General features: G+C 37.5%; 1 protein-coding gene across 1 annotated transcript in view; it reads right to left on the reverse strand.

Annotated features, from left to right (window-relative positions):
- ACTR2 (actin related protein 2) overlaps nucleotides 1-16527 on the reverse strand; it is a 35839-nt gene extending 19312 nt beyond the window's left edge. Inside the window, exons 1-3 of the mRNA XM_081254957.1 lie at nucleotides 16369-16527; nucleotides 9221-9331; nucleotides 3107-3322 (exon numbers count right to left, since the gene is read on the reverse strand). Coding sequence (XP_081111083.1) covers nucleotides 3107-3322; nucleotides 9221-9331; nucleotides 16369-16416 — 375 coding nt within the window. The 5' untranslated portion in view covers nucleotides 16417-16527. The remainder of the gene's footprint in view (nucleotides 1-3106; nucleotides 3323-9220; nucleotides 9332-16368) is intronic.
- Between the last annotated feature and the right edge of the window lie 276 nt (nucleotides 16528-16803).

The following is a 16803-nucleotide window of genomic DNA, read 5'->3' on the forward strand; positions in this document are numbered from 1 at the left end:
CTCAACTGATGTCCCTTAAAGGAAATATCTTTTAATTTAAAGACAAACTACAGAAATTGCTTAACTGCTTACCTTAGCATCCCTCTCCCTCAACCTGGGCCAAGAAAGACTGTGGCTCTACCTCTAGCAGTTAAATAAACATAAAAGGTAATAAGACAGTAGGGCAGGAAAACAAAAATAAACACAGTAACTCCTGAATACTGGCAGATCCTGAATGCTCAGCAGCTGAGCCTGCCCTCCCCACTGGAGCCAAGGCTGCGGTCCACTCTCTGCCAAGGTACACTGCAGGGAGGAGTTCCCTCACGCCCACTCTGCTCACAACCATGCTCATTCTCCGTAGTGCAGGTTGGCTGGGAACATCCTATAGCATTTTCTGTCATCTACACCGAGCATTCCTTGATTGGCAGTGCTGACGACCGCTATGAATATCTCATATTTAGAAAATTTTACAACTGACCACAATAAGAATTATATAGAATTTAAATTTTACAACTCTGGGGAATTCCCTGCGGTCCAGCAGTTAGGACTCTGTGCTTCCACTGCAGGGAGCACAGGTTCGATCCCTGGTCAGGGAACTAAGATCCTGCATACAGCGTGGTGCAGCCAAAAACAAAAACAAAAACAACAAAACTGAATCACTTTGCTGTACACCTGAAACTAACATAACATTGTAAATTAACTATACTTCAATAAAATTCAATTAAAAACAATCCTAAAATACATACATACATATATAAATTTTACATCTCTGAAACACATACTCATCAATTAAGCAACTGGATATTCTAAGTAGTATTCTACTCCATCACCCTTTATTCTCCCACCACAGGGATGAAAATGGAAGAGTAATGCTATACAGTTGACCCTTGAAAACACAGGTTTGAACTGCGCAGGTCCACTTAATTGCAGGTTTTTTTCAGTAAATAAATACTATACCACTACATGATCCAAGATTGGCTGAATCCAGTGATGCAGAACTGGAATAAAGAGGGCCAAATGTAACGTTATACACAAATGTTTGACCGAGGGGGGTTGGCACCCCTAACCCTGCATTGTTCAAGGGTCAACTGTATTTGCATTTATCAACTTGACAGTCTGTGAGAATTTGTTTTTACTTATAAGATCATTAAAAAGTATTTGTAGTTCTAATACAACTCTCTGGATGAGATTAAAGTAGGGCATTATCAGTCATAGCCAAATTTGCACTCGTGAGTAAAAAAGAGCATTAAACTAAAGATGAGACCTTAGAGTGCAGTAAGACTAATTCTTGTCATTTTTGCAGATTAAAAAAATATGTGTCCTAGTCAAACAGCTAGTTAGTGGACGACACTATACCTGTCATCTCCCTAACTTTTCATTTGAAAGAAAACTTGGTTTTCATTCTGGTATTGTGTTACTTTCCGAAAGGTTTCCTTGTGTAGTAACCTTTTGATTTAATGCAAAAATATCTCTGCACTCTGATTTTGTAATGAGCTGCTAAAAATAAATAGCAATTACAAATGACTACTTATCCATCACAAAGTATTAGTGATTGTAAACCATTCACAAAGTGTAGAATGCAATTAAAATATGAGCTAATACAATAAAGCCCATCTTTCATAGTTTTAGGGGTGGCTAGTGGAAAAAAGTAATAAAATACGAACCATAAGAAATGATATGGATTCTGCAGCTAAAATCATGATCTCAAATTTTAAAACACTTAATATAAAAATTCTAAATCTCTTCCAAAATTTCCATCAACATCTAAACATAGCCACTGAGTAAAACAAGATATTTACATTAAGTAGTATCTGGAAAGCTACTAAAATACAAAGCAATTAAAAGTTTCTATCTCATATATAACAAAATGAAAGACAACCTTGAAAAGTTGCCTATCTAAACTCTTAAGAATGTAGACTTTTTGCTCTCTGGAACTGCCTACCTCATTAGCCGTTTCAACCTCCTTTCCCAGCTCTCCTCTATCTCCCTGGCCCTTCGCTCTCTCACCTCTGTCTACTCTCACTTCTTCGGTGAACCGTATTATCTATATCCTCGTGACTCTCCCAAGTTTTTGTCTCCAGTCCCAGACTTCTCTCCTGAACTTGATCTTAATAACCATCTACTTGACATTTTTTCTTGGATGTCTAATGAAGACCTAACATGTCCAAAACTGGACTCCTGATCCATTTCCCTCCCAAATCCTGTTCTACTATCTCAGTCTTTCCCCACCCTCCAGTTACTCAAGCGAAATCTTTGCAGTTATCCCTATATTACCCACATCTAAGAAATCAGAATATATTTTGGCCCTTCCTTCAAAACAGAGCCACAATCTGGCCACTTCTCATTACCTTCTCTGCTACTACCCCTAATCCTAACCATCATTATCTTGTGCTTAGGTAACTGAAAAAGTCTCCAAACTGGTCCCTCTTGTACCCTTGCCTCCTTATGTCCTATCTACATTCAACACAGCAGCCACAGGAACCTAAATCTGAGCATGTCCGTCCCTTGTAATAGCTCTACATTTCACTTGGAGTTTAAATCTAATTCCCTATTAGAGCCTACACGGCCCTAGAATGCCCCCATTACTTCTCCCATCTCATCTCCTGTTGCTCTCCCACACTGGCTTCCTTGCTGACTCTCTAATATGCCAGGCTTGCTCCTATTTCAAGACCTTTACACTGGCTACTCCTTTTGCCTAGAATGTTCTTCCCAAATATATTCTGGCTAACTCCCTTTGTTTAAATATCACCTTCTCACAGACACATACTACCACATTCTATGAAAAACGGAGCCTCCCTACATTCCCCATCCCCCTTAACCTACTCTTTTTTTTCCCTTTAGCATCTATTATCTTCTAACAAACCATTTAATTAACTCACTTTTTGCTCTTTTGGTCTGTTTTCCCCTGCTAGAGGATAAACTCCATGGCAGCAGGACTTCGCTTTGCTTACTGGTATATTCTACTTATAAGTAATGACTAACATAGTTAGGTGCTCAATAAATAGGATCTGGGAGAAAATAACAATTATTCTTATTCCAAAGGACAATGGTAAGATAAAAGAAAAAACATGTGCTTTAACATCACATCACAGAAACACATATATGCGCAACCCATCTAAAAACTTACCTCTACAATCTTCTCTCTGTTTTTGGTTGGGTTCATAGGAGGTTCTGTGAGCAAGATTTTACAATTCTTGGTATCTATGTTAAGTTTCTCTGGTCCAAATGTATAGTCCCACAGGTGTTTCATGTCATCCCAATTTCGTACTATGCCATTTTCCATTGGGTAATTAACTTCTAACATTGAGCGTAATTCACTTGCCTCATCACCAACCATAAGATCCTAGAAAATTATAATATCAAAGCTTTAGACCAAATTTTTATATAAAATACCTTCAGAAAATTATCCTCCCATAATATTTTGGAAAACTTGGGAATAATTAATTTTAATCTTTCTGGCACTTTCAGACAAAGTTCTTCATTCCACAAGTTAAAAAGATCTTTTCTTTCATGAACAATGCCTTGCAAATCTTAATCAGGAATAATAAATTTTTATGTACAGCGTGGTTTAAATCAATAAATTGACCTTACCTTTAATACATATGTTTCCAAAAGAAGAGCATTAGCACAAATAAACCCCACATTTTCATATTTTGGAAGGTTTTGTATGAGGTTTCATCTGTTTCTTTTGCTCAAAGATTCAAAAAATAAGGCCTGTGATATGTGAGATAGCACATCAGGGAAAAAAAAAACTTGTAGAAAAATGCTCAATGCATGCAGCACATTTCTTTGTACTAAATATCAAAATGATAAGTGTAAGTACTATAAAGCATAATGAGAAGCAAAAAATAAAAGGATTTTTTATTACACTATAAGAATGGACATACGCACCAACCACATAACTTGTAAATTTCACAAACTTCTACCTATATATGCCTCAATTAGAATTGAAATTAAGTTTCAATATATGCCTCACCAAGATGAATGATAATTTGTAGAGATACAAAAAATTAAGACAAAGAGAAGCAATTCTTCTTTAAAATTATCTCATGAGCAACATCTTCAATCTTAAAGTATAATACTGGAAAACTATGCTATTACACACGAAGCAGAATACTCACAAGTCTTGTCTCCAATGACAGCATACTTAAGATGACCCACATTTCAAAAGTCAAATTTTGTGTGTATAATAAGGCTAATGATGTCCCAGAATTTAAACTTATTTTAGAAATTGGCTAGTCAAAATACTAAATAATCTTGATTTCTACATATACTGATGAATTCAATTAAAAAAAAACACTAGTATCAGAAATAGCTACTATTTGCTATAAGACCTTAAGATATTTTAAAACAGAAGTTTAAATACATGTATGACTTTAAAACTTTTAAAAATAACAATTAAAAAAAAAGAGAAGAGATAAACAAGGGTGAAGACTCTAAAAACAACAATAAAAAACAAACAGATTTCTGGAAAATCCACTGAAAGCAACAACAAAAAGGAAAAACAAAGTTAAAGCACATGCTAGAAATGTTCACTAAAACTTTTCTGTTGCAACTAATTTTGTATAAAGTTAATTTACCATAATTTAATACTCAAATTGCTTAAATATTAACTAGTTAGAATCATCTGATAGGAAAATGCAAAACTAAAAATCTATATTTGTGAACTCTAGTAACTGACATGCATTTGTTGAATTACTTATGGAGAAGTATACTGATAATTTCAAATACATCAAAAGACAAGATACACTGATGGACTGACAGATGGATAAATGGATAGATATGTGATATATCAGTATAGTAAACATTAATATCATAATCTAGGTGATGGATGTATGGGTTTCACTGCAAAATTCCTTCAACTTTGCCGTGCATTCTAAACACTTCTTAATAAAATGTTAGGGGGTGGCATTTATACCTCCAAGTACATATATTACTTTTGGCCATCAATATAACTTAATATACAATTTTGTTACTTTCTTCTAGAATATATCTTTCTTTGTGTTATACAAGGTAATAACAGATCAGATAATTAGATGGTTTACGTCATCGATATATATTCACAACTACATTTCAACAAATTTAGTATAAGTCTGGTCTGATTTCATCAGACTGTTTAGTTTTTATTCCATGCAAGAATAGGGGCTTATGTATGTCTGATCTAATGCCAACTCAAAATAAAAGTGTCATGGATCTACTTCTAGGGCACACATACCATAAATAATTAACTGAAAACAGCATCTGGCATTGAGTATCTTACCATCCCTCTGAACAAAGAGGGTGTGTGTGTGTGTGTGTCTGTGTGTGTGTGTGTGTGTGTGTGTGTGTGTGTGTGTGTGTGTGTGTGTGTGTGTGTGTGTGGGTGTGGGTGGGTGTGTGTGTGTGTGTGTGTGTGTGTGTGTGTGTCTCTCTCTCTCTCTCTCTCTCTCTCTCTCTCTCTCTCTCTCTCTCTCTCTCGTACGCGGGCCTCTCACTGTTGTGGCCTCTCCCGTTGCGGAGCACAGGCTCCGGATGCACAGGCTCGGCAGCCATGGCTAACGGGCCCAGCCGCTCCGCGGCATGTGGGATCTTCCCGGACCGGGGCACGAACCCGTCTCCCCTGCATCGGCAGGCGGACTCTCAACCACTGCGCCACCAGGGAAGCCCAAATAGGACATTTAAAATGGAAGAAAACGAGTATTAACTTATCAAATTAGTGCAAATAGTCTTGACTAACTCAAGCTACCTAATTTAAAAGTGTATCCATATCTAAAATTTTATTTCAAAAAATCCCAAAACATATAGTTTTCCTTAGAACATTTTAACTTCCAAAACCCCAAAATGCTAAAAGCTTTATGTAACTTGCCCACAACTCCAAGACCAAAATTCTAAGCCATCATCAGATCAGGCCTTAGTTTTTTACCACCCACCTCATCATTGGACCAAGCCTAAACCATCACCTATTACCTGAAACAATGAAAAATTACAGTAACTGTCTGAGATGTTGTTTTAAAGGCATTTATATTTTATGAAAAGCAGGCAGTGTAGATGAGATTTGCCAAGAATCATTCTGAACAATGTCACCTCAAATTAAAAGTAGAGCAAATATACTTTAAAACCACAATTAAATTCCTAGAACAAAATTTCATAAAAAACATTAAGCCTACACTGTTCTCTAAAAGTACACTTTTTTCTTAATCTCCTTCAGATTTTAAGACAAATGCATGATCTTTTATTTAGGATAAATGTAGAAATTTCCACTTTTAAATGCTTTTGTTTATTCAAAAGAAAACTTCACAAAGTTACTGTTACTAGTTAAAATACATATCACTAGAAAGGCCTGATATTAATCTCTGTCAAAGCTGCTTACAAATAATATTAAAAACAAACAAACTTGAAAATATCTACTACAGAAAGCACTTTGACTATCACAGAAAAATATGATGAAAGAGTCAATTGCCTGGGATGCGCCTAGTTCTAGTTCAAAAGAAAAAGGTGCCACACAATGGTATTTATTTAGAGGAAGAATCTATTGTCTATGTGAAAGTCTTACAAGACTTTCACCTTTTTCTTATTTATACTCAGATAATGCAAAATCTGCTCACCGATAAGGATAATATAGGAAACAAGTCAATCTCTTTTTCTCCCCCTTTACTATTTATAGTTCATTTGCACATTAAAATTTTACTCAGTTTATTAAATACACATATGATACTGTACTGGATGCAAATATATACACATATATATAGAGGCTATGACAGGCAGTGTTCAATTTAACAATGGTCAATAAAGTGGATTTATCCAAATGCAACAACTTCACCCCAGTTTTCTGGATCACACATATCCTAAATAAAGCCACTTGGTTTCTAATAAAATGCACACCACATTCCATTTTAATCATAACATTCATCTACAAAAAACACAAGGAAAACAATTCAAAACTATGTTAGTAATTAGTTCTGATGTGGTCCATTGTATGCAATCAGGAAAGTATAGGACTTAATTAGTTGCTACCAAATTGAAGCAATGAAAAAGGTTAAAAATCAAAGTACTTAAAAATTAAAAAATTAAAATATGGAATTACCCCCCCTCCCCAATACCAAAGGGACACAAAACAACAACTACTGTCCCACCAAGCAAAAGTGGAAAACAAACAGAGAGCATGTGTGTAACCTCACTTACCATCTTTTTGTTATTCTACTTCAACAGGTCAAGAAAGGTGAAGAGAGAGAAGGTAGAAGTAAGAGTCAGAAAAGGCCTAAATAAAATCCTCACTGAAATTTTTAAACATACAAGCAATAGAGACAAATTAGGTCGAGGTCAGATGCAGTACTACTACAGTTTACGGAGTTAACAATTAGGGCCGAATTAGCATGGACAGTTAATACTCCTGAATGAAAATAAACTCATTAAACAATTTAAATTTCCAGTTTTTAGTCTACCACATTTTAGCTAACAAGACACAAAAAGTATAAATCAATCCACTAGGCATAGGAATTCCAAAAAAGTCAAATTTCTTTAATTCATTACTGAATTTAAGAACCTTAATTAAGGAAAATAAATAGCAGAAAAAGTCTAGCTGAGTAGGTAAAGGGTATTTAGAGTTGACTTTCCAAGCTCTAGCAGTCAAGTTAAATTTGACACAGGTCTGTTTTCTTTCACTGTCTTCTACTGGAAGAACAAATTAACTTGAAAGACTTAAAAGATTAAGCAGATTGAACAGAAGTGAGCCAACCGAACACAGACTGACAAACCATACAAGGAATGCTACTGGGGAATTCCTTAGCAAAAATGTCTTATTAGAATATCATCTAGTTTCATTTCTATCACTTGGCCTTAAAAAGCAAGAAAATGGTAATGATTGTGACTATGCCGGTCAATAAAAATAGCTATATGTGATGTATCTTAATACCTCAAAAATGTTATTATCCATAAAGTATAAAAAAGCCATTCTTCTTTAAAAGGCTGATACTGAATAGAAGTGTGACTTCCAACATCATTAAAAAGTTTATCCTTATCACTATTATTAGCTAAATTTTAAGTTTTCATTTAAGATTGCATTCAATCAGAACGAAAGGAGTTCACAAAAAGAGAATACAGAATTCCATAAAATTCCCAAAAGACCCTAAAAAAACCCCCAAAAACAAAAACAAAAAACCTCTCATATTGAGTATCCCTTCTGATTGTAACATAACAAAACAGAGGCCAGAATCATTCACTCTTTTAAGTCTTTAAAAAATTAACACAGAACCTAAATTTCAGTTTGTATTTTTATTCATTGTGTAATTCAATTCTCTAGTCCCAACAGCAGAGAGCCACCAAGTAGCAAACCTCTACCACCTATTACCGCCTTCCTAGACATCTCAAATAAACGTTCCAGAGAGGCACACGCTAACTCACACACTAACAGTTCAGTGAAGTCTTGCCAAGGACTGTCCAGATAGGACTGTCCAACAATGCTAGTCCGTTCACAAACGATTCAGTAAAAGGGCCCCTAAATGCTACTGCATTTTGTATAACCTGATCCCTAGGCCACCTGAAAAATTTAAGTCAATTGGTGACCACTGACTTTTGACTGTTCTTTTTCTTCTACAATATTGTAACTCCCACTTGATTTCCAATCCCTTTAATAGAAGATAAAAATCTATCATCCTTAACATCCAGTCTCTCATGTTAAGTACAGTAGGAAGGCAATGACAATATTCCCTCCCCTCTCCTCGTGCTAAGATAAATACAATGCCAAATAAAGACTTGCACAGCTTCCTCCTGCACACTATGGAAATCAGTTATACTGGTGAAAAGAGGAACCAATAAGATTTATATCCTGTGTTTCCTGACTAGCTATATAAAAATGTAGGGGGATCAGGCCATGAGAACATGGGAAGGAAAAATCTTAGGTCCCAAAGAGACACTAACATAGAAAAATATATGGAACTGAAAGACATAAAAATACCAGGCTGATTTCTTTTAAAAATTATATTAGGTAATAGGACTTTAAGTCACTAATATAGTATTCACATCAACATAAAAATCTTACTAAGTATTTTACTTCATTCAGAGAGTAATGGCATCAAGCTATACTTAAAGTCAGATGAAATTAACTTCAGTTTCTGGTGCCTTTCTTCAGGTGTTGATAAAAATTTTAAATATAAGAAATTCGGCCCTCCTCCTTTGCTTTTCAAGGCATCACATTTTAAAACTACTTAATTCAAAGAACACCTCACAGGTTTTGCTTCTCATTTATCAATAAATAAAATATTACCTTGATTTCAATGTTTCCCACTTTGGTGGTTGATCTGATAATAGGTCTTCCAACCAAAGCTGGGAAGATGTGTTCTGGAAAGTTAGAGCCTGCATATCCACACTTCACAAACTGGAAAAGAACAGTAAAAGTGGGTTAGTGTCAAGGTATTTATGATATTATCCTTTTAAAAACTGTATCTGAAAAGTACCGCTTTGCATTTATACAATATTTTAAACTTTTGTTGCTTTCAAATTACCCAAAGTAGTCACCCCATCTATCATATCCTCCATTTATTTCCTTTATGGCACTACTACCAGAGTTCCCGTTTCCTTACTGGTCAACTGCTTATTTAGTGCCTAGGTCTCCCCACCACAGGGAGCTAAGCTAAGCAGTTCATGCTGGAGCCCACTGCCTTGATGCACAGCGGGGAAGGGACAAATTCACTCAACAAATGCTAAGGATTTTTAAAAGAGAAATGTCAGAAAATGAACAGAAATAAAGCAGCTTTTCATTCATGTCTGGCAATTCACTTAAGCAACCCCATTTTTGAAAATGGGAAGATCAAATGGCATCTGGACTAGCATCAAATTAAAATAAACATTTATTAGGCATTTTGGGCTATTTACATCTTTATATTTAGACAAACGTATTCAGTAATACCAAATGACATAATTTCATATTCAGATAGTGTACTTCTCCAATGAGGACATATCACTGATTCTAATAATACTTCCATTTTATTAATAAGAAACGGATATACTAGGAGATTTAACAATCTACAGTAAAACTGAAAATAGAACCAAGGGTTTTTAATTCTTATACCAATAATACAGTCTGTTTAGTCTTATTTTTAAGAGCAGCCATTACAAGGAAAAGGCAGTTTAAAACTTCAGGGTGGGAGGAAGAAGCTATAAAAGAAAGGAAATGCAATCAGTCTCTACCCTCTCCCTTAACAAGCCTTTATTCAATGTATGGTACACTGTGCAAGGATTTTTGTGTCTATTGATGAATCCCAAGCACCTAGAACAGTGTCTGACACATACTAAATGCATATTATTTAACTGATCAATAAATATTAGAAGTTTTGCTGTTGACTCGTATGATACTATGATTATTTTAACCTAGAGAATATGTTTAATAGTGAGAAAGTCTATTGTCCCATGGCTTCAGGTACCATATTCTCTTAGAAGAATTAAGGAGAAAAACAGTATCTGAATGTGACGCATGATAGTAATAACACAAAAGTGGACAGAAAGCTGTTACATACAAGGAACCGTTTTGTTTGATAGTGGTAAAGGTTAGCAACTACCTGAAACTCACTGACTTCTGACTAACCCTCCAAAATATAAAATTTTTCTACTGCAAAAACAATCTTGTTGGAAATGATGCTGATGAACCACATTTAATTATAAATAGTCTAGAACATTCTGCCATGCATAATTTCAAGTCTTCTATAAATAGAGCTCTTAAAAATATGTTGAAGTCATGTCTTTAGCAGACTAAAGCTACTGGTATGAAAAATCTGCCCAAAATTTAAAAATTGCATATTTCCAATACCACCTGAATTCGTATCTCCTCAGTTCACGTTTACATTTTAGAACCTACATAAAACACACTGCTCAGGGCTTCCCTGGTGGCGCAGTGGTTGAGAGTCCGCCTGTTGATGCAGGGGACACGAGTTCGTGCCCCGGTCCGGGAAGATCCCACATGCCGCGGAGCGGCTGGGCCCGTGAGCCATGGCCGCTGAGCCTGCGTGTCCGGAGCCTGTGCTCCGCAACGGGAGAGGCCACAACAGTGAGAGGCCCGCGTACCGCAAAAAAAAAAAAAAAAAGAAAAAACACACTGCTCAGATAGCTTTTCTTCCAAACTCACAAAACCTAGTCCTGTTCAGTTTACTATTTAGCCACATACCCATTTCTAAAACTATGATACAATTCTGACCAGATTAGCTTCCAAGGCAGAAATTACTGTGATATGATGGCATATGCAATAGATTACCTGCTTGCTCATACCTCTCTCTCCATTTGAATAGTGGTTGATAAAGAGCAATACACTTCCCACCCTAAAAATGTGTTCAACAGAATTCAGAAATGCTAGTCCATTTTTCCACAATGTCTTCCCAAATAATTTATCAATGTGACCCAGAAAGAGTTGGAGTGACAACTGCCACAGAGGAAAAGAATAATACTTAGTATTTTCTAGTCTATTCAAATTAAAAGAAAATGAAAAAACCTCTCACACGCTTCTCTTCTAAATCAAACTCGCTTTTGTCCTTAAGTCGAAAGCCAGCTCACTTGACGTGAACTGAAATCAGATGCAAAACCAGAGAATCTCTTCTCATTACCCCACCATATCCAAATTTCTACATAAATAAAATTTGTCATGATCACCAGCTTTAGTCATAATTTATACATATGTTCCAAATATAGAAACCAAATACAATGCAGACATTAAATTCTTATGTATTAACATAATGAACAGATAAGGACACTGGGTGGGTCAAAAGTGTCCATTCACAAGACTGAACATGCTCACATGGGTATAAATATTCTTTAAAAAAATGACAGAATGAATGAAAAAAGAACCTACAAGTTTGTAAGGGCATTTTTAGCATATTAAATGTAAACAAATGATTTAAGTGAGAAATCGTTAACATAAGGTACAGGTGGGGCAGGAGCCTGGGATGGGGCGTAAGCCAAGTCCTGGTGCAGGGAGGAGGCTGCGAAGGTTGACGTGCCTCCCCTCATTCTGAGCCAAACACACTAGGAAACGTGCAACACGGTAAATCCATAATCACATCACTCAATGTTTACTGATTATAATTTGAACAATTATAGATGGGTAGTTTGCATCTTGAAATTCTTGTCTGAGCATACTTCATGGGACAAAATATTTGCCAAGTGCCTGAGGTAAGATGACAAAAAATTAAGAACTCCTGAAACTATAAAAATAATTGTAAACTACTATTCCTGTGCTTTATAAAAAATAGAAATTTGGCTTCTAGTTCAAATTAAAGATACCAATCACTCATTAATGAAATCATTTATTCTGCTTAAGCAGTAGCTTATTGGAAGTAGATGCTGCCATAGTAATCCAGTGCTAGCATTACTACAGGGTACTAGTGTTTGGTCAAAATGGCAAGTGCTGCACTATTTCACATTATTTCAAATGTGAAAGCATTAATAGTTATAATAACAAGAAAATAATTACAGTGATCTATTTCTCAATAACATATAACCAACAGACAACCTGGCATTTCCTTTCTTGTAAAAAGTATTTTTTAAAACATCTAAACCACGATGTAATAAAATGCAAAGAAAATATTCTTTTTTAAATTATTTGTTTGGTATCATTTTTAATCCTGGAGATACCTCCCTCCACTCCAATCATTTTAAGACTTGGTGGCTTAGTTCTCTCATTGTGTGCAGTAAGGCTGTGTTTAAGAAATAGATTTTACCATATATAGTTTCCTCTTCATAGCACTGTGGTTTAAACTGGCTCCCTTACTTCCTACTGAGTCATCAAATGGTAAGAACATGAACAATATAATGTTCTTTCAAGCAACAAAAAAAAGCTCATCTACATTTGCTCTAAAAGTACCTTTCTCCCTCAAAAAATAAACTGGGATTTATAAAGCCTCATTTGGGCTTATTTAATTTGTATTTTTCCTTTATTAATTTAAATTGATGGTACTGACATATTAATTTAATTGCATAGTGATTATTCTGATCTTAGACCACCAAAATATTTATTATATTTATTCCAAAGCATTTTATAGGGTGAAACCAAACCTGTTTCTGATTTGTTTCTAATTCAAACACTCCTAAATTCATCATATAAATCTGTATAAGCCTGATAAAGGCCATAATACTACAAATGTGAATTGTAAAAGTATAATTACCTAACACTATAAGCTACTTTGTATCACTAGACCCTAAAAATTATACCAGTCACACAGGAGGCACTCCAGAAGTCTTCACTGTTGCTGAACTAACTCAATGTTGACGAAATCACCCAAGTTTGGTAAAAGAATATATAACACCAGGGGCCCAGGCCCAACTCTTGAAAGGCACCCAAGCCTAAGCAGATCTCCACATTTTCACCTATCTGGCCACTTTCCGCAGCTCTATTTTAGGTGCAGGTTTGGACGAAGGCTCCATTTTAGGTTTGAATGGTTATGAAGGTGAAATGCATGAAGTACTGGATATGGATGAGCTTTTCCTCCTCTAGGAGGAAAAGAGACAGTGGTCAGCTTGGGAGCTAGTGAGGAAGAAGAGCGGGACCAACATCTGGCATGTGATCACAAGAACTCACCTACTCTTAGGGCATTCGATTTAGGGCCTGCCAGAGGGGCTTAAAAAAGCAAGTTCTCGGGACTTCCCTGGTGGTGCAGTGGTTAAGAATCCGCCTGCCAATGCAGGGGACACAGGCTCGAGCCCTGGTCCAGGAAGATCCCACATGCCATGGAGCAACTAAGCCCATGCGCCACAACTACTGAGCCTGCGCTCTAGAGCCCACGCGCCACAACTACTGAAGCCCGCACGCCTAGAGCCCGTGCTCCGCGACAAGAGAAGCCACCGCAATGAGAAGCCCACACACTGCAACAAAGACCCAACGCAGCCATAAATAAATAAATTTTAAAAAAAATCAAGTTCTCAAATACCTATAATTTTAACAACTAAAATGTGTAACAGGCAAATTGCTTTGGAGTAACAATTATTCCCGTAAGTTTTCAGAAATTTAATTTTAATATCTTCTTTATTTAATCATAGAGGAATCATTAGACCTTCAGGTACCTAAATAAAATCAAAAAGACTATGAAGTATAACCATAAGAAATACAGAATCTAAGTGGTTCCTAATTCTCTAAATTTTCAGAAATATCACAGCATTCATGACTACATACCACATCAGAGCTGTTTCTTCATTTGAAGTCTACCATGTCCTATAGAAAATCTGGATAAAAATTTTAAAGTAACTAGAAACATAACACCAAATATGTAAGTTTTTGTTTGAATTAACTACACTTTTCTATTTATGTCATAGTAACTGATCTTTTGTCTTAAGAAACAAGATTCTTAAATTATGGATTAGACATAAGACTAATCAATAATATACAATCAGTTTTCTAACACAGATAAACTAATGAAATAGTAACATAAAAACTAAATATTATGGGACTTCCCCAGTTGTCCAGTGGTTAATACTCCGCGCTTCCACCTCGGAGAGCGCGGATTCGATCCCTGGTCGGGGAACTAAGATCCTGCATGCGGTGCAGCCAAAAAGAAAATTTTTTTTAAAAAGAAGAAGAAAAAAAAACCCTAAATATTATGAAAAAACATATACTACAGAAACAGGGTTCACTGTCCTTCAAAGAGGAGGAATCCATTAAAACATAACTGACTTCAATTTCTAAAGAAAAAAGTTGACATATTCACAGAACAAAATATATTAACGTCAACTTTTAAAGATTTACATTTATTTAGAGGTCAATATGAGACTACAGTGGGGATCAGGCTAATATTTTTTAAAAAGCACCTTTAACTGAGTTTTAACTGTAGAAGTAATACATGTTTATAGTTAATTTCATTTAAAGACAGTTTAACAATACATGGTTTGTTAAAAAGCAAAGAACAGTTTTCCAATAATTCAGAAGGGTGATGAAGTCCTTCCCACCTTACCTCACTCTTATCCCTAGTCTCACAGGTAACCACTATGAACATACATTTCTTATGAATTCCGTCAAAACTTTCATATACACATACATTTGTGGACACATAAATATCTTTAATAAAGAACACACACATAAATGGAACTGCTGTACAACTTTTTTTTAAACTTAACAATAGATCTTAAAAATGTTCCTATAGTGGTGGACCTGCCTCCTTTTCTTTAAGTACTATTCCATTTCGTATGGATGTCCCATTAAATGATAACACTCTTCTTACTCTCATCCGTTTTTAACTTAAGTCAGATAAAGCTAATATCATCATTGCTTGTAAAAGTCTAACAAATTCAATCAAGGGCAGCATTATAGCAGTGAATATCAGCTCTTTTTCCCCCTCAACAATCCAGTTTCCAAAGGGCTTTAAAGTTCAAATAAAATCTATTTTAATTCATCTATCACATTTATGGAAGGGGATAAAAGTCACAAAATACTGCAGCTCCAAGATGGTTAGGACTTGTTGTAATGTAGGGGGAAGTGATCACTACAGAACTCATCCAAAATAATAACACTTCTGTCTTCTAATTTGCTGACTTTGCTGCCCAAAATACATTTTTTAAAATGGGGTGGGGGTGGGGGGTGATTGAAAGAAACAACTTTCAAATAATTTCTAAATCAATGTTTTACTCAGATTTTTACAATTATTTGCATTTTAGACTCTTAAATACTAACATTACCTGTATTCTGCAAGTAAGGAAAAAAAGGAGGAGGGGTACCCAAACTGATTAACTTCCCCTAAGGTTAGTGGAATTAACACTTGGGCCTTAAAGGGTGCAAGATCAACCACTGGAACACACTGGTCTCTGCGGGGCTGCACCTGGGCCAAATTTCCAGCATGCAGAACAAAAAGTAAATGATGCGCTGCCGATCTGGTCTCCCTTTCCCTCAAAAAACAAGAAAACAAAAAAACAAACACTGCGAAAGGACTGAGGTTCACTGCATGACAGCACTTCCCTTTTTTCTTTAAACCCGTTTCCTGCCTCCCGTTCTGTATCTTCAACTATACAGGAAGAGGAAGGCCTCTTGATCTTCTTTTTACACACCGGCGACCCTGGGGAATGGAGCCCTTTTGGAACACACAAACCCAGCCTTTTACCCCTCCGGCCCTTTAGCCAGAATCCCGAGGCTCCAGTGCGGGGCCGGCCCCGGCCGGGCAGCAGGTGGGAACCCCATCCAGTGCCGGCCTCGCCCGCCGTCCTGACCCCGAGCTGCGGGAGTGGCGGGCTCGGGGAAACCAAGGAGCCCGACCCTCTCGCGCGCCACACCCACGGAGGCGGGAAGCGAGGCCCTGGCCCCTTGGCCCCGGGGGCCGAGGGCCCAGAGGTGCAGCCCCGGGAGCCGAGGGCCCAGGGGTGCAGTGCCGGGTGCCAAGGGCCCGCGCGCCCCTCGCTCATCCCCTGAGCGAGCCTGTAGCCGCTGCAGCCTCCCCGCGAAGAGCTTACCCCGGTGCCGTTGTCGCACACCACCACCTTCCGGCCCTGGCTGTCCATAGTGCGCCCGTAAGAGAGCCGGAGCCGCCGCCACCGAACAACCTACAGCCGCCGCCGTCCGTCGGTTCCTCTTCCTCCTCCTCCCTCTTCCCGGCCCCTCCCGCGGCCCAGCTTTTTTCCCCCACCCGGAAGTGGCCGTCCGCCCCTACCCGCCCCTGCCCGCCACCTACTGACTGCCGGCGCGGAAGAGGTGAGGACCGGAGGGAGGAGGCCGAGACTGGCAGCGGTGAGCTCCAATAAGAAACAAAGTTGGAGTCCCGCCCACGGCGCCGTTTCCGGCTTCGGTTCAAGCTCCGCCTTCAGGGTCACCGCCCAGGCAGGTTCTTCCTGTCGGCGTTTTGTCCCCGGCGCTTCGCCGGGCGTAAATGGCCGCCGAGGTGGTGGCTG

Source organism: Mesoplodon bidens (genome assembly GCF_964165515.1).
Source record: "Mesoplodon bidens genome assembly, chromosome: 14".
Taxonomy (NCBI): domain Eukaryota; kingdom Metazoa; phylum Chordata; class Mammalia; order Artiodactyla; family Ziphiidae; genus Mesoplodon; species Mesoplodon bidens.